Raw genomic sequence first — 19705 nt, forward strand, 5'->3', positions numbered from 1 at the left:
TAGTACAGTAGAGCTTAAATGGATCATTTCAAGCACTAATCGAAAAATAACTTGTGTAGGCGGGAAATTTGAAACTTTTGTTTTTTGAAAGAGGTGTGCAAGTTGTCCGAAAATTATAAGCTTATATTTCATATTATTTACTGCAAGTGTAAGGTTATATTTTGCTTGTTGTTGTAATTCAGGGGTTCACCTTCAGTAATTAGTGTACCATGTAATTTAAGACTATTTGAAAAAAAAGCACAGGCGCTCGTTTCTATCACAGACAAAAATGTTTCCTTTTGATTTATTTCAGTTGAAATAATATAGCATGCAAATTTAAGTTGAGAAAAATAGAGAACACTCAAACTTATACATGAATTGTGAATTTTGTATTATAAAACATTGTTCAAAAGTATTCAGTAATATTATTTCGTCATATTTCTGGAATCATGGATTCACCCGAAAATATTGTCAATTTTGCATGCCTTCATGATGTAAATTACCAGATAGATGGTGTGCCTGTATCCCTTCTCTATTAAAAATTTCCAGCATTTTCAGAATCGTCAAAAAATAGGGTAGTATAGAAATAATTTATGTTCCAGAAGTATTTTACTTTGTCTAAATAAAGGCAACAGTACTGTAGTATACCGCTGGCGCTGTTCAAACTCATAAATCCATGGACAAAAAACAAAATCGGGGTAACAAACTAAAACTGATGGAAACGCATAAATATAAGAGGAGAACAATGACACAACACTACAATGTAACTAACACACACAGAAACGGACCAAGCATCAGACCCATATTATTGACACTTTTAATACTGATATTTTCATTTTTACTTTTTCAAATAGGGTTAAGGTTAGAGTTAGGGTTAGGGTTAGGGTTAGTATATCATTAGAATATCAGTATAAAAACACTAAATGTGCTGTATTCTGTACATTAAAAAAGTTACAGCCAGCTGAATCATCTTAGTTTATCTCTTCCTGAGGTATTTTAATTCCATGTAACCACGCAGCAGTAGAGAGCAAGTAATGCACAATAGTAATCAAAAACATAAACATAAACATAAACTCCTGTACGACTGAGGGAGGATGACCATTTATTAGATTTCAATTTCCCAAATATTTTGTGCAGTATAAAATCACTTTTTACCTGTTTGCTAAACATGTGTTGGGAGTGACGATACAATTGAGAATGGAAATGGGGAATGTCTACATTTTTGTCATGTGATGGAAGTTACATGACAGATTCAACTAAAAACCGAAACCAGAAACTGCTGTATTCTGTACATACATGTATCTGTGGCTTGTAGATTATCTTATCAGACTGATCAAACTCAAATCTTTCACATAAAACAGAAAATAAAAAAAAATCTGCCCTGAAGAATTATAGATATTAAAAGTGTCAATTATATGGCGATACCCAGGTGATGCTTCAAGGCATCATACGCCATGAATGTATTAAAAGATCTGACCGTTACTTAGAATTGTAGAAATTAAAAGTGTCAATAATAAGGGTTTTCAATAATTCTTGTCAATTAATTTAAATTATAAATAAATAATATATTGACATCATTTAAAAAAAAGTTACAGCCAGCTGAATCATCTTAGTTTATCTCTTCCTGAGGTATTTTAATTCCATGTAACCACGCAGCAGTAGAGAGCAAGTAATGCACAATAGTAATCAAAAACATAAAACTAAGCTTTTGAATTAGAATCAGATTTCTTGGATAGTGAAAAATGGAAATGATAGATTAAAAACAAACTGTCTCTATATGAATAATATTTCTTTTACTATTTTATAATGTTGTTTCAGGTACATATATATATATTTCAATAATGTTCTATCACCAAAGTATTCTTCAAAGAAGAGGAGGAAAATTTGGAACAGTTTGGTAAGTCCACATTTAGCATAAAAACATTGAAATGATTAAATAAGCTGAAGATCATAGTTGTGTTTATAAAACTGGTGTTCAACTTTATCTCTACCCCTCCCTTTTCCATTTTTAATAGATAAGAATTTTATGTATTGTTAGAAATGTTTGTTTTACTTGTACATCTATTAATTTTTTAGCATATATATTTAAATTATTATACATGTATTTAAAATATTTACTGTTTAAATGTCTGCAGCAAATACTAGAAATTATAAGGGAGATAGATCATCAATTATAAGGGAGATACATGTAGATCATCAATTATAAGGGAGATACAATGTAGATCATCAATTATAAGGGAGATAGATCATCAATTATAAGGGAGATAAATCATCAATTATAAGGGAGATAGACTATCAATTATAAGGGAGATAGATCATCAATTATAAGGGAGATAGATCATCAAGAGCATAAAGACCATTAAGGAGAAGAGAGTAATTTATATATGAATATGCTCAGTTGTCAAAGAAAAACTACAAAATATACCTGAAAATTGTCAAGTGATGAAAAGATCCCTTTAGTTGAAAATTATCAATATCAATATTCATGGAGCTGCAGGGAGAATCTTAATGCCCCTTCATGTCCATCTGTACGCCCCAAATTGTTTTCCACTCTCTAACTTTTTTAACTCAAAGTGCATATAAATTGGACGAAATATCAAAATTAGTTGTAAATATAAACAATGAACAATTTCAGGCTTGCTGCTACAAAGATTGATCAGCTCAAAAGAAGAGATTTTAGTGCAGTAGATATTAAAAGAACATGGTAAATATTATACAATACTGTTTTAAGGCAATTATTTTTTATTCAGTCTATGTTGATCGTTAGTAATAAGGTCAGTTTATGGGAACCACTTATGATAGTCAACGAAATTTGGATAGTAGTTGTATTAGCATTGGCACATCTATTTTCTTTGGAGAACATTTGGGCCTGCCCCCTTAGTTATGGTCTATTAAATTTGTAACTTTTGTTGAAGTTTTCATGTATAGTTTGTAATTAGGTCAGCTTATGGGGAACCATAAGTAGGTCAATTATATTTGGTATGCAGATGTAATTATTCTTGACACATCCCATTTCCACAGAATCATATGGCCCTATCCCCTCAGTCATGGTCTATTGACTGCATATTTTGAATACTTTATATGTTAAAGTGTGTGATTAGATCAGTTTAAGTTGGACCTACAGGGGCGTAGCTACCCAGAGGCACGACAGCACGTGCATCCATGTCTCACAAAAAAAAAATAAAATTGGTCAATCGGAATCAGACAGTGTGCTGCATGTATTATCTAAGACTATTATGAGTATGATATTTGTTTCACGTTCGGAGACTGTTGGTGTCTTTTCCGTCTAACCCGGATATTAGTTTGACAACCTAGTTACAAGTGTTGATGAAGCTGTTCGAGTCATGCAGAAAAAGATCATAGCTCCCTATACGCTAACACGCAGTTGTGTGCACGTTGATGCAAAAAAGAAATAGCAAAATCAAAATTTATAAATTGAATGTTAAAGGAAACACCTATGTTGTCACTTTTTTAATTGATGAAATATCATTAGATAACAACATTTGGTTTCAAAATAAAAAAAATATTGGAGATTATGACAAGATCGGGAGGTAACTTGTATCTTTTACAAGATTTGAATTTGTAATACTCAGAGTAAGACATGTTGTTTTGGAGCACATTTTACAGTGTACAGTTTATCAGTTTGGAATGAGATGTACCAATCGGCATTAGAAAAATCAGGTCCATTCGATATCGTTGAAAATATGCCAAGGCGATGTGGTCGATGGCTACCGGAGCCAATCACCCTGCAACCATGCCAAAACAGTATTGGAAAGTCTCATTATTTTTTGCGTTCATAGACCATATGATAAGGGAACTGGAGAGTGGAGTCGCGTCTCGTATTATTAGAAAATCACTTCTTTGCGCTGTATCTGCTTCATCGTGTTGTAGGAAATATCATAAACGAATAAATCTCAATATTGTCTGAGACAATCGAAACTGACCTGGCATGTAATTTTGACGAATTCAATTCGGAGGTCGCTTGATGCCGAACACGTCTGCTGGTTTATAACATCTCGCGAGTGCTACCATGCCATGATGGAAATCTTTCAGTCACCATACTACGTATGTAATTGAAAACAAATGTACGATCAACAATGAACAATGACAGTTACATAGCATTACTGCATATTCATCGAGATTTCAGTGTGAATATTGACAAAGTAATAGAGAAGTTTGTTTCTGCCCAGACCCGAAGAGCAGATTTTGGACAATTTTGAGTAAATTCTGTATCAAAAATATGTGTTGTTTATGTATTTCTCTATTCAGAAGATTTATTAATAGTTTTACATTCATAAATTTTTATCTACATATAGCTCCTCTTTAAACATCCTATGACCGAAAACTGAAAAAAAACACATTTTTCTGCATAATAGGGTCCCAAAATTTTTTCGCATCGCTCCGCTCAGCAGTAGTTGCTTCCACATCGTTTCATTCTAGCTACGCACCTGACCTATAATATAATATTAAATAGATGACATTTGGTATGAAGTTAAATAAGCGCTAGAGGCCAGGGAATGATGTCTTTGGATCATTAACACATATAGATATTCTTGTTTTTAATTAAATGATACTTTTCAGTGATGATATTCTTGATTATATACTGGTGAGAATAATGCCAAAGAAACAAGGATCTGGACATCCTAGGTTTTCCTTATATCTATCATCACAGCTAATGTATGGAGTTATCAGGGTGTTTAAAAGACAAAATGAATACCTACTAGGTAAGAAATAACTTTTTTTATGACTGCATGGGGCTTAAATGGTATTGTCCTTCAATCTTTCTGGCAGTCAGTCCATCTGTTCATCCCATATATTCATTACCACACTTAAAATATTTTTTTCCATCTATTATGAAATTCATACACAATGCAAAGAACCAAATTTTGCAGACAGGGGCTGATTGTGTTCATTTTTTCGTTTTAGAGTTATGTCCCTTTGTAACTTGAAAATTGCAAAGCTTGAGTGGGTCACATTCTTTTTTAATTTTTTGTTGGTCTTATTTGAAACGTGGAAAACAAAAAGTTTTTCACATACATTAAAGTTAAGAATCTCATCTTTTGTCTTGTTTTGATGGAATAATTTTGTATCAGTCGTATTATATAATATATATCACAACTATTTCTATGTGAATTTTGCCGCATTAAAATACATTAAGATCTAAGGGACAATGTAACCACTTACTCATTTACTTTACTAGCCAGCTCAGTCTTAAGTTGGGGAATACTGATGCTCATTAAGAATATAGTAAGTAGAAAAAATAGAAACATGTTTCCAATTACCATGCTTGTTTCACACTAGAATTTGGTTGAATAGAAAATTCTGGTTTGTTTCTAACCTTTCAAAATCTTATCTGTCTTTTGCATATTATTTTATATGAGATTTAACAATTTTTTATGAAGCCTGCAAACTTAGGCAATTAACTCATACTGAATATGTTAAACTTGTGAGTCAATGGCCAAGTTTACAGATTAAACTATTGTGTTCAAAGAATAAAAATGAACTATAAATGATTACTAGTTTGAACAAGGACTTATTTTTATTGCAGATGATGTCACTAATTTTTTCTGTAAGATGAGAATTGCTGTGGCCAATCTGGAAGAGATTGATCTGAAGGCCATGAATAGGTAACTTACAAAGCTATGGAAGGAACTTTACTATTAATTTTCAATATGTACATTTGATAATAAAGTAGATTCTTGATAAGCTTAACGTTTATATGAAATGCTGACCTAACATTTTATGGCCATGCCTCTGTCAATTACTCATTATGGAAAGGGATTAATATAAGTTGCAAAACTTAATTGTTTCCCAATCCACTATAATTAAATATGTTTAAACTTATTACTCATTATTGGTATCTTATTCTATTCTGGAGCTCATCAGTTGTATACCACTCTTCAACAATGAGCAAAACCCATACTGCATAGAAAGCTTTATGTAAATTGTGATGTGAACTTTTTGAAAAATTAGTTTTATGCCAGGTATTCAGATCACTGAATGTGGAAATGTAGCAACCCAAGACAGGCATAGTATCCTATGAAGCCTTATTCTTGTTTGGTCATGACTACTGATAATAGAGCTGGTGTAATGAATACATGTATTTGCATATGATAGAATATTATTTTGTTTATAGCCATTTACAATTTTCTTTTCTTTTCAGTTTTGTTTTTACTTTCTCTAATTAATAAGTTGTGCTATAATTTCATAGCTCACATTATTTGAGCCTGAGACAATATAAACTTTTCTATCGTTTAGTCATTTGATATTAAAACAATAATCTCTGATGTTCTTTAAGTTTTGATTTATTTATCAAACAATTCAGCTTCATATTTCTGTTCATTTTTGTTACTAATTTTAGACAAGAACAGTTGGCATGTGATTTAGATGATTTATGTGCAGATAATCCTTGGTTTGGTGTACTACAAATGGATGCAGCAGACTTATTGAAATCACCTCAGATACCAGACATGGTAGGTATTGTGATCAAATGTTTTTTTTGTGTCTCATGTACATTGCAGCAACCTAAAAAGATTGTACAAACTTAAAGTAAGGGAATTATTATTGTGTGAAATGGATTACAATAGATATTTGTGGAAAAGATGTGAACAATTTAATAAATCAATTTCATTCCTACAAAAAAAATTACAAAAGAAAAAATACATGTGTTGATTAATGGTTGTAAGGAAAAAATTAATCAAATATTAATCAAAACTGATGTTTTTTGTTGATTGTTGGCTTATTGTGCATGTTTTATTTTTATTGAAAATTTCATATTACAGCTATGAATATTGCAGCATAAATTCATGCTATAATAAAATTCAAAAATAAACTTTTTAAACAAAACCTATTAATCATGTTAATAGAGTGAATTTTTATTGTCAGATTGAATGTTACATATAAAGAATTAAATTAGAAAATCTTTATGTTTTAATATGCTAATTTAGCTTATTGTAATGATTGTCATAGCTTTAATATTTTAGTTTCTGTATAAGACATTTGATGTTTTAGTATTCTAGCTATTTTAATGTGTCTTAATCATATATATATATATATACAGAAAGCATTTTTAGCTCTTTTCCTTCATATGTGATGGGGTTATCTGCTCCCAAAAGTTGAAATGTTACATTATTATTAGAAAATTTATAGTAAAGGGGATATAACTCAGTAATGTTTATAGAAATTTACAATTGGTAGTTATAGTTGTAGTGTATGCTAAATGTCATTCATTTATTTTCATATGAAATGAAAATACTGACTGTCACATTTGTGGCCTGCAATATTGCAACTTGTTTGAGTTGTTATTTTCCTTTAGAGGACCATAAATAGATAGTTTATAATTGTTCAGCTTTAAAATTTTATCTGTGAATGTGATATCCTTTTTCATTTTCATTATCAAAAACTGAAATCTATATTCTTTCAAATATATATGGAATAAAATTTATTTCATACATATCTTAAAATGTTTAGCAGTTTTTTAACATCAAATTTCTATGTTGCTTGTTAAATGTTGATTTTAATTGTTGTTATACTTTTAATTCAAGTTCTAGTTGAAGAGATTCTCTATGTAAGAAATTGGTAAGTTCACGTGTGTATTTTATACATTTACACCATTTTCTACCTTTCATTCTAAATGAAGTTATAATATAATAAAAACTTTGTCTTTAGTGGTAACAGACCAGTAAAAACAGAATTGCTCTGACATTCACAATGCTGCATTTAGAATCTGGTATTATTTTAGACACAATGGTATGCAGAGCCATTAATTTCTTTTAAAAGAATAAAAAAAAAAACAGTGTTGCATATTCTAATATTATTATTGATATAACAACCATACAACAGTTAAAAGAGGCTAATTAATATGATCCTAACTTGGTAAAGTCAAATAACTAAATGACTGATGTCACATCCAGTTCCCATCATTCAAAGCACCTCAATTTTTGAATTTTTCAGTCTATAAATCCAGGATAAATGAAAGACCAAATGATAAATTTGCATAAAGTACATGTATTACCTTGATAGACAAAATCAATATACACATGCTATTGTAGGAAATGTGGAGAATAGAATCTAGCTTAGCAATTCCCAGATCTCCATTGATGAGTCCACCATTAAGGCTAGCTCATCCCTCTACACCACAAATATCTATCACTGAACCAATGTTAAAACCAGGTAGATATAAATTATTAAAACTATTGTATACTTATTGACTGGGTATGAGTGGAATAGTAAGTTTTACTTTATTATCCCGAGGAGCAACTATTGTCCTGAGGTGTAGCGGAGGGCAATAGTTGTATCCGAGGGACAATAAACTTTCCATTCCACGAATATTCAATCAGTAAGTGTTTTATTATATCACAGATAATAAATGGCAATGATTATTCAACTATCGTAATATTGAAAAGAAGAAATCAAACCATAACGTTTACTTCATAGATATGTTCAAATGCTAAGGAATACGTCTTGCACTGACGTCAACCCTATACTAGATACAAAAAGGTAAAACACAGGGTCGTTACTGCCGCATTATTTTCAAAATCCTCCAATTGCGAAGCTGCATCTAAAATTCCGCGATATATAATGACGCTTGCAGTCAAATAGTTTCACCCAGGTCCAATAGTTGGAAATTTTTTACCGGTCCAATAGTTCAAAGCTTGTAATTTGCACAATAGTGAAAATATTGTGTACTTATTTTATGATCTTTTATATAGTTAATGATAACTGAGGTATAATAAATATAACTATTGACCATAGGTAAAAAACTTAGTAGATGTAACATCAAAATATCTTACTCTTAATTATATTATAATAGAAGGGATGAAAATAAAATAACATGCATATGTCTGAATTTTTTATGTTTTAAAAAAAAGATTGTAGTACTTGTATAACTTGTGCCATTTTCAACTGCATATATATTTGTTTTCAAGAGTGATTACTTTTTCAATAGATGAAAATGATGTTATTCAGGGCATAAGCAAAATAAATGTTTTGTTTATCTGTCTGCTGTCCTTATTAAGCCAAAAAGAAATTCTTTTTTGCCCAATCTTGAAATTAGATAATTCTAGAATGTTCAGACTTTTACCAATTTTTTCGTTTTTTTTTTTATCTTTTCAACTTCTGTTTCTAACTGTCTGAACTTCTTAAAAGACCTTTAAGATGCTATGGCATATATAAGGGTTGTATGCTTTTATCAAAGTTTCTATATATGTGTAAAATTCATGTTGATTACATTATAGATATGGCTTCACCACACACAGTATCCAGCAAGGAGGAGATAACTATCCCAGATATTGATATGACAATATTCCAAGATATTCAGGTATAAAAAAAACACCAAAAAACTGTTAAGTATTATAAAACTTTGTGGGGTGATTGGTTCTGATAACACATTTTGTTTTCTTTAATTTTATAAACAATGGATTAACATAAATGATTTAGTTTGAAATCTCAAAAATTAGTTTTTTAAGAACTGATTGATGTTCAAATTAGTTTTCCTCTCAATTAAATCAATTTCTTAGTTATGCTGTTTCTTGGATAAGTAATAATCAACATTATTTGGTCAAAGATTTTGCATGTAAAACATGCCAATCAGACAGGAAGCACCACAACTCAAACTCAATTTTATGATATTCCAATAAAGAATTTGTAACACACAAAAGAGAACGTAAAGCCCAATGGTCTATGTAAGTGGGTTACATTCTTGAGACATGAAGGTAAACTGTCAGCACTACAAAAGGTAGTGTACAAAATGGTTAATTTCTAGACATGAGATATGCAATAGATAAAATTGAGAATGGAAATGGGGAATGTGTCAAAGAGATAACAACCCGACCATAGAAAAAACAACAGCAGAAGGTCACCAACAGGTCTTCAATGTAGCGAGAAATTCCCTCACCCGAATAGAGTTTATTCTTAAGACACTAAAATTGAGTTGTTTCCATTGCATTATTGAAATGAGTTTAAAACGATTAATAAATGTATGACATTAGTCACCTAAAATTAATTATAACCTATAAAATCATTAATCTTTACACATTTTTCAGTTCCAACCAGAACATGACCTGCCACCATTTGATGGTAAACTAGTAGACATTATCTTAGAGGAACCTCTACCAGGGGATTTACAGATGGGCAAATTCCTATCTCCTGTCAAAGTGCCACAGTATGAAGAAATGCAACAAGATCTAGTCCAGTAAGATAATTATAAAATCTTTCTTTTGACTAATCCATGAATGCTGTATCTTGTTTACTGTAAATTCAGAAATTATTGCGATTTTATTATATTGAACAAAAATAAAAATGAGATTTTAATTTTTTGCGATATTGAGAAAAATCCTGTTAAATTTCAAACTGCGAGTTTAGATTATTGCAATTATAACCCTGTCGCATTTTTCACAATATAAAAACATAACAATAATTTTGAAATTTACAGCATATATTTTAAGTTTGCTCACACGTTTAGAAATTTTGAAGAAAGTAATTTTAACAAATTCCCTTGTCTCCTGACAAACATACAACCATTCTGAATTGAATTAAGAATTATTCATCTCAGTAAATAGTTACATATGGTTTATTTATGACAATTGTTGTGGTTTAAAAAAAAAATAGGGTCACTAACAATTTCTTCAAGAGCATATGTTTAATTTGATTTTTTTTAGTTGAAAATATATGCCCTCTCCCTTTCACAGACAGGAAATGGCAAATATTTTAAACTATTCAAATGGTGCAGGCTGGCACCACAATGAATGATCAAAGTAAATTAATTAAACTTTCATCCTGCTATTAAATTATTTTACCAAAAGAGTTCAGCAATGACACTTCTGTTGTCAATTTTTGAATTTTTATTTCCACAGAGGTTTATTATCACCAAAAGAAAGAACACCCATGACCAAACCTGATAAATCTAGTGTACCAGAAAGAAGGGCACCAGTATTATCTCCTGGGGTTACTCCAATGCCACAGCCAGAGGAACCAGTATTGAGACCTAGAAGAGCTGTAAGGATTCTTGATACTATGATTTTTAACAAAAATACATTACTTTTATAGGGATGCGACTGATATGCCTGCAAAATAATTGCATAACCTTTGTTATGTGTCGGAACAAAATTATGAAACAGTATGTGCAATGATTTGATTTCTCGTAGGGTTTTAAATTTTCCATTAAAATAAATATTTGGGGGTATGAAAATTATTTGCTATTTTGATATGAGTTGATTATGGTTGTATTTCCATTTGTTGTATGCAAAATTACTTCAATTATGTTTGTTGTGGGACTGGACTATTTTGAAAGTCCTTTCCTATACTTCCACATCCATGTTTATGGAATTGCTCTTAAGTTAGTTATATAAATAATCATCTGGAAGCTTCATTGTTTGGTATTAAATATGTTTTTTTTTTCTGACTTACAGAGAGCAAGTTTCACACTGCAGTTGTCACCTGTCCCACCAAGTCCTAGAAGACAAAGAAAAAGACGTCATTTGTGCATTGATGCCCAATGTCAAATACTTAAAGACCAATTGAAACAAAATTTCACAAATAGAGAAGACATTATGAGAACTTTTGTAAGTATATATGGAAAAATTATAGGTATATAGATTGTTCTACTTCATATTGCTTGAAATTTGTTTTATCTATAATCTAGAGAAAGGTTTAACAAATGAATTTCTGGTGCATAACTTATTATTAAAGAGATGAAAAAGGTGCACTTTGCATAGGTATAGATAGCAGTATGTATTTTAATACCTAAAAAGTTCTTGAAGAAGATCTTTGTAAAAATTTCAATTAAACTGACTGGCTGTCAAAAAAATGAATAACTTGTGGATAAGTTTAAATGCTAATATTATCCTGTATTTGTAATAGGTTTCATAATAAGTTAGCATTTGATATCCCTTGATATCAAATAGAGCTGTTTAATTTCAATATAATAATAAATGAGCCTTGTAGAGTTAATTATAACAATTTAAATGATACCATATTCTCACATGTTAAACCTATTTCTCTTATGGTCAACTCTCTGATCCTTGATCTCCTCATTTGTACATTCCAATCACATGTCCTGGTTTCAAACTTAATCATCAGACATTAAAAAACTTTATACGCTTCAGAATATAATAAAATTTGAAAAAAAAAGATTTTCAGGAAGAAAATTTGAGTGTTATGTATATTATTAGAGAAATCACGTATATGCTCATTGCCATGGATGAAATGTACATCATCTTAAGTTCTTAACCTTTGAAATTCAACAATGACTTAACAAATGGCCAATGAAAATGGTGTAATATTGTCTCACACTCCTGGATAAGACAATCAAATTAAAGCATTTTTTTTTTATCACACACTGTCTAGTGTGGTACAAGAAATATCTCTTCATGTAGCCAACAACCATAAGAGAAAAAGGAATATCATTAATTTTATGGTTTTTGCAATGTCACATGTATAATACATCAAAAATTTATAACTGTTATTAAATTGAGATTTCAATAGTGGCTTAGTTACTGAGAAAATTAATGTTAGATTAAAGAAAAGTGTAGTTTGTGTCATCTTTTTTCAGGTTTTACCTGATTTGAAGAAGTCTTCAGTACAAGATTTGTTCAACAATCCAGGACGACCAGGTACTTAATACATACATAATATGTTAATAAATTGTGCATTTAAATTTGCAAAGAACCTCATAGACTTAATTTGTATTTGTATGATGTGGTTAAGGGTGCATCATCCAGTCTCAAGGGAAATAATAACTGGCTTATTTCTTTTGGAATAAAACCATTGAAAATGGGCACAATGCAAAAGCAATTGTCAGTTAAATTACAAAACAATGTGAGTTTTTAAAGTAGGATTGTCAATTTTAGTAACCAAAACAGGAATTTTACAATAACAAGCTAAACAATTCAAAAGAAATAAACAGTTTTTAGATAGCATAACAAATATAGTAATTAAGTTATATTTTTTTAAGCAATGGCTAGACAGCCGCAGCTTTTACAGCTATGGAGAAGGAATGCAGTTTATGGGTTGCTGGAGACAGATTCAGACATTGGACAACCTGCATGGAGTGTGCCTGACTTACTTGGTATAACATGGACTAAGATGCTCTTTAATAATCTTGACACTTCTGTTTAAACCTATTATTTTCATTTATTTTTATTTTTTTAAACTTTTTGTCGTCATAGTATCTCAGATAAAATTTAATTCCGAAATATCAGTAAAGGAATGAAATTCATTTTATTTTTGAATCTTTCTAGCAAGCTATATACATTCAGATTAAATTGGTCAAAGATAAAAGCTAATTTTATATAATTTTTGTAAGTTAAAAAAAAAGGAAATTAGACAGTTTTTCTCACTGGTGACCATATTTTTCCAAATACAAAGACATTTTTTATCTTTAAAGAATGTCAGGGGTGGTTTAAGTTTGATACTGGAAATAATGGATATGGTCAATAAATTCACGACATGAAATCCTTGCACACTTTACAATACCCCAAAACAAGGAAACAAAGCTACCTTTACTGTTCTTCAGTTTTTCTTGAATTGATTTGATCATGGAAAAAAAACATGTTTTATAATATTGTTTTATCGCAATTGGAAACAAATCAATTCAATGGTTATCAAGGAATGGTAACTTTCTGAAAACAGAATCATGTCACTTTCCCAAGATTTTTTACATTGTCTTGCATGGAACACTACCAGTGGTACAAACTTAAGATAGTGCCATTACCATTTAGTCAAAATTATTAACATCATTGATTAGTATAGTCAAATCAATTCAGATACTAAAGTTTTTGATACTAGTAAAAATGGATATTTTGATATTTGGTATTAAGTATCTTAGTTTTTGTAAGAATCAGGCAATTAAGTAATGTTTAAAAACATGACTGAAAAAACCCAACGGACCTAACTATCCTTTATTGAAGGTTCATTTCTGCTTGTCTGATGATTCGAGAAATATCTAGATACGTTGTAGTCAAAACAATTGCAAAATACAGAGTTATCTACCCTTAATTGTTAATTTCTAGTGCATTTCAACCAAATTATATCTTGTATCACCAGATCAGGAAAAGGAAAGGAATGTCATATACATGTACTATTATACATTCTGAACTTGAATTTATGTCAAGTTGATTGGTTTTTTGTTTGTCATGTTTTTAACCACTGTCTGATTCTTCGGCAGATTGACACTAAAAAGGCTTATTTGAATAATTAAATTCACATCTAAGAACAAGTTGGATGTCAGTAACTTATATAAATGAAAGAAATATATAGATAAAATTGAGAAAGGAATTGGCGAATGTGTCAAAACGACAACAACCCGACCATAGAGCAGACAACAGCCGAAGGCCACCAAAGGGTCTTCAATGTAGCGAGAAACTCCCGCACCCAGAGGCGTCCTTAAGCTGGCCCCTAAAATATGTATACTAGTAGTGATAATGGATGTGATACTAAACTCTAAATTATACACAAGAAACTAAAATTAAAAATCATACAAGACTAACAAAGGCCAGAGGCTCCTGACTAGGGACAGGCGCAAAATTGTGGCAGGGTTAAACATGTTTATGAGATCTCAACCCTCCCCCTATACCTCTAGATGTATTTAAATTTTGCTGACACTGAATTAAGTTATATTATGTTTTGAAGGAGATGAAGAACCCAGACCAACTCGCAGTAAAAGAAGACTGATTTCCCAATCTGTTCCACAGCTATCTCCTGTTCAACAGCTACAGGAACCAGATATTCAAATACAGGAACATGAGTTGCCAAGACCTGATTTGGAAGTAGGTTTTTATAAAAGCCTTTACTTTTATTGTCCTTGTGAAATGCCATTTTGTTTGGGTGAAATAGGGTGCACACATTTTTCTTTCTACAGTTCTTTCAAGATATTGTAAAAATATGTGTTTACTTGATGTTTGTATTGAAAATTGAGTTGATTTGATTAAGCATTCCTCAAACTCAATATTTAAATAGAAGTTGAATCAATAGTTAGCCCTTTTATTTTAAAATTTTGATTTGCTTATAATGGTTACTGAACAGACTTCTATTTCAAATGCAGTGATTCAAGAAATTAAGCTCCTTCCATCAATAAATCTTAATCTTATAACTAGTTTAATGCGTATACGTATCATCATGTTTAATTAAATTTTTTACAAACAAAGTTTTACCGTTATAAAAGAATAAATAGGGACTCTCTTGCATTTTCCCAGCACTATCACACTTAGATTAGAATATAGAGGTAAAACAATATTCCTTTGTATAATTTTTTTTTTTAATTTCTTAGATTTAAATAATCATTTGTTCCTACAGGCTATACCAGAACATGTTATGGAAGAACAGCCATCAACTGAAATGATGAGAGAAGGTTCCCTGTCTAGGAGTCGTCTGCTAGATGATACACCAGTGTCTATTCACCAGAAAAGTACTCATTCAGAGACAGACAAAAGTAAAGATTTGGATAAGAGTAAAGGGAAAGAGGAACCAACTCTTAGTAAATCCAAGTAGGTTTTACCAATTATAGGAAGTTTTTGGGGCTTTCAGAATTATGAAAAAGCAAGGAAATTTTAACTTCAAGGTCAGTTTTGATCCAAGGATTTTAAATCACAGCATTTGTAGAAATATATAACGCCCTCCACATTTTTTAGTCTTTATGTTTTTATGCCCCATAAATGGTCATGATGTTTTCTGGTCTGTGTGTCCGTCTGTCCCGCTTCAGGTTAAAGATTTTGGTTGAGGTAAATTTTGATGAAGTTGAAGTCCAATAAACTTGAAACTTAGTAAACATGTTCCCTATGATATGATCTTTCTAATTTTAATGCCAAATTAGAGATTTTATCCTATTTTCACAGTCCACTGAACATAGAAAATGATAGTGCTGATGGGGCATCTGTGTATTTGGGACACATTCTTGTTTAAATTTAGTTCATTTATATGTTTTGGAGTTTAACATGACCTCCAATTTCACTAAACAAGTACAGATTTTTATTTAGGGGCCAGCTGAGGATTTTTTCACTGTGTTGAAGACCCATCGGTGGACTTCTTCTGTTATCAGCTCTTTAGTCGGATTGTTGTCTCTTTGACATAATTCCCATTCTCAATTTTACTATTTGCTAATAAAAAACAATAAAACGTGGATTTTTAATTTTGAATTGTATTTTTTACAGAAGGAAATCTAGATCAAAAGGCAGCATTTCAACAGAGGAAGAGATGGATCTCAATTTAATACCTGATATATCTGAAAACCAATCAGTGCTCCAGGAATCTCTTGCACAACTGTCCTCGATTATGGAAGAACCTCAGGTTCCTATAACACCTGTTCCTCTGCCTGTTGTTACTACTACTACACCCACAGCAGCTGAACTTCTCAGGTACAAAGTTAATAAAAAAGTAGAATTACTGACTCAACATTTTATTTAGTTTTTAATTTTCAATAAATAACTGTTTGGCTTTCCATTCCCTAGTAATTGCCCTTAATTCTGCTCTGGTGGCATACTTAGTTAGTATAGCTGTGGCCTAATTGTATAAGGCTAAGTGGAGTACTATTTTAGCTCAGTTTGTATATCTGCATGTGGCTTCCTTGTACAACATTTAAACCCTGGCTGACTATAATTTTGAAAGTCATGCTCTATTGTTTTATTTAGTACTTCGAATAAAAAACTTGTGATGATAGAATGGGTTGAGCATAGACTTTATGTTGGATATCATTGTTATTGAGGGAAAAAAGTATGAGGTTTAGAAAGCGGTTCAAAACGTCCAAAATGTTGTGCATTTGTTTTGAATAAAAACCCTATTTTATTGTTAAAAATAGAAAGAGGAAAGAAATCTTGAGTAAATATTTTAGTTTCTTTTATACTTTTTTGAAGGCTAATCAGACGATACACAAGAGAGGAAGAATGGACAACATTTCAAGCAATTTGTTCACCAAATCAATTTGACAGAACTCAAGCAGCAAAAATATTCTCTGATTTAATAGGTTTGTACATATTGTGACATTTCACAAATTATACCATAAACTCTACTTTAATTTACGTTAGGAAAGACATTTTTATACCCCTCTGTCTGTCCTTCCGTCAGTCCATCAGTCCGTCAGTCTGTCTGTCAGTCCGTCCGTCCTATGAATATTTTTTGTCACATTTTTCTCAGGAACTACACTACCAGGATTTCTGAAATTTGGTTTCAGGCTTGATATATTTCAGCTATACTGTGTGATGCGTTTTTAGATTCATCACTCGACAACTTCGTGTTTACCGAACACTTGTATCATTTTTACACCTGATAGCCAAGTTGAAAATTTTACGTCACATTTTTCTCAGGAACTGCACTACCAGGATTTCTGATATTTGGTTTCAGACTTGATATAAGTCAGCTATACCGTGTGATGCGTTTTCAGATTCATCTCTCGACAACTTCCTGTTTACGGAACATATTTGGACAGGGGTATCATCAGTGAGCAGAAGCTCACAGTTTCACTTGTTGTTTTTCTAAAGTTTTTTTCTTTTTTTATATATATATTTTTTTAATTTTATTTACATATTAATCCATCATTAGAGAAATCTACAAACAAGTATCTGTAATCATCCTAACTTTTGAAATTTTCTGTTAATTTTAAGTAAATGAAATAGATAAATTTTAGAACACAAATGTTTACTCTCTGATATTTTATGATAAAGTTGACATTTTAGGCCATATTTTGCCACAAATAAACCTTGTCCTTATTATGGATGAAAACTGGTAAAATATTTGTGTTCAAGGGTATAGAAATAGATTTATATTATTTTATAGCACATAACTTTTATTTCAAACACACCCACCTAATCAGAATCAACAATGTCATTGTCAAGTATATCTAATATTTCAGATTTGTGCCGAGCCAAAAAGGTAAAATGTGAACAGGAGGAAGCCTTTGAAGACATTTACATCTGGAGAACATCTTAAGGTGGTACCCAACACTTTGACTAAAATTAATTTGGCTCGTTTAATTTTCCTTAAATTTTGACAAAGTATTCACTTTGACCCTTTGACAAAAATATAAAAATTTCAAAAAAATTGAACCAACCATTTTATCAGAAAAATTACACTGGTTATATAGCAGTTTGATGAACACTTATTTTGATCATTGAGAAGCTTGATATTCCCTTAACAACACAACGTAATCAAAACGTTTAGCTGATTTTACAGAGTTATCTCCCTGTAGTGTTAGGTACCACCTTAAAGGATGCATTCACTAAATGGATGTCTGTATTGTCTGTGTGCTGATGTTTTCACAGCAACATTGAGGTTTAATGAGTGTAGAATTGTAAGAACTTTCCAAATGTTTATATTAAGTTTGAATGCTGAATTTATATTTGATATACATATAGTTTTGTAATAGTTTTAAATTTTATAAATACATGTATAAACAAAATTAGGTTGAAAAATTTCCTTAATTTTAATATTCTTTAATGTTCAAAATAAGCCAACACAGATTTTAAACCACTTATGTTTTATCTAAGAACACATTATTGAAGATTTTGATTTCAAAATTAAAAAAATAATTATGAGATTTTAATTTCATGTATGAATTAATTATGATGTTAAACATTAGTAGGGTTCGATTAAACATTTTGTTGGCCTATTTCCACTAGGATTAAGTTCGATTTACTGTCTGAGTTGGGACTTTTCTTTATTTTTAGAAGTATATTTATACTCCATTTAACATCAACTATATTATTCTATAGAGTGAATCATGTACATGCAATCCCAGTAATATGATTGAGATTAAACATGAATACCAAATATAATTTTAATTTCAATAGGAAAATTCTTCATTATCCTCCATTCCTTTTTCTTCTTACATTTTTATGATTATGGACTGTAATTGGTGAAATGCATTTTAAAATCATCATGCTTTAAAAACCTGATTTTACTGGGAAATTGAATTGACACATTGTGTATGTTTTGAAAGGCGTCTTTATATGAAAATTGATTTGATGAAGGACACCACAATCTTGTCCTTTTCAGTTCATTCTTAGGTTAAATGATATAAAAGTTTTTTTAAGAATCATGTGTATTGGACAATTTTTTTTATAGAAAGCTTTGAATCAGATATAAGTAACAGTGTCACTCAATATTAAAAAAAAAAGAATAGTTTTACTTTGAAAGAAGAGTGAGTTATTTTTGCTATAAAGTAGAATGGATTTGGTAATTTTAATTTAGAAAGAATTCAACAAATGTAGTTTCATAAAGCTTGGAATAAACTGTTTGCATCCGTTTGTTTGAATACATAGATCATGGTAGCTATTAAATGTTTAACTTGTATGTATTAAATCTTGATCAAGTTAACCTAATATTGTTGGTATATTTTATATTTGTTAACTGTTTATTTGTTGATTATCATGTTAACTGTATAATTGTTGATTTATCATAGTTGTTAAGCTTTGAATTGTTGATCTATAAGAATTGTTAAGCATTGAATTGTGTTTTTAAATCTGTTGATTTATAAAAGTTAGTTGTTGAAATGATTTTTTAGTCGGACAATATTACTGTTAAACTTTTGTTGTTGATTCATTTGTTATATGATGTAGATAAATCTACTTTAATCATGCACATAATGTTTTATGAAGAATAAAATATATTTTAAATTTTCTAGTCTCATCTATGTAGGTTTTGCTTTGTTCATCACTTTTAAGGTTTATCTATTACTTTGCATTACATCATCCGTCTAATATATCTGAAAAAAAGAATGGGGATAACATAAGAAACAAAC

At 30.5% G+C, this 19705-nt stretch overlaps 1 protein-coding gene across 1 annotated transcript; it reads left to right on the forward strand.

Annotated features, from left to right (window-relative positions):
* Window positions 1-67: 67 nt before the first annotated feature.
* On the forward strand, window positions 68-19583 carry LOC143072886 (meiotic recombination protein REC8 homolog). The gene is made up of 19 exons (XM_076248024.1): window positions 68-93; window positions 1798-1876; window positions 2615-2683; window positions 4561-4703; window positions 5528-5606; window positions 6341-6452; window positions 8031-8151; window positions 9216-9298; window positions 10023-10171; window positions 10833-10974; window positions 11388-11540; window positions 12530-12590; window positions 12932-13045; window positions 14608-14744; window positions 15271-15461; window positions 16125-16328; window positions 16824-16933; window positions 17819-17890; window positions 18168-19583. Exons 2-19 carry the CDS (start codon window positions 1821-1823, stop codon window positions 18170-18172), a joined length of 2001 nt encoding a protein of 666 aa, XP_076104139.1. The 5' UTR covers window positions 68-93; window positions 1798-1820; the 3' UTR covers window positions 18173-19583.
* Window positions 19584-19705: the final 122 nt, after the last annotated feature.

The sequence above is a fragment of the Mytilus galloprovincialis genome, chromosome 4 (assembly GCF_965363235.1).
Source record: "Mytilus galloprovincialis chromosome 4, xbMytGall1.hap1.1, whole genome shotgun sequence".
Lineage (NCBI taxonomy): Eukaryota > Metazoa > Mollusca > Bivalvia > Mytilida > Mytilidae > Mytilus > Mytilus galloprovincialis.

Excerpts from the sequence above, each read along its gene's own strand:
- LOC143072886 (XM_076248024.1), top strand. The coding sequence starts at position 1,821 with ATGTTCTATCACCAAAGTATTCTTCAAAGAAGAGGAGGAAAATTTGGA. Across the intron at positions 4,704-5,527 it reads ACAAAATGAATACCTACTAG|ATGATGTCACTAATTTTTTC; the intron begins GTAAGAAATAAC and ends TTTTTATTGCAG. Across the intron at positions 13,046-14,607 it reads GAGTGTGCCTGACTTACTTG|GAGATGAAGAACCCAGACCA; the intron begins GTATAACATGGA and ends TATGTTTTGAAG.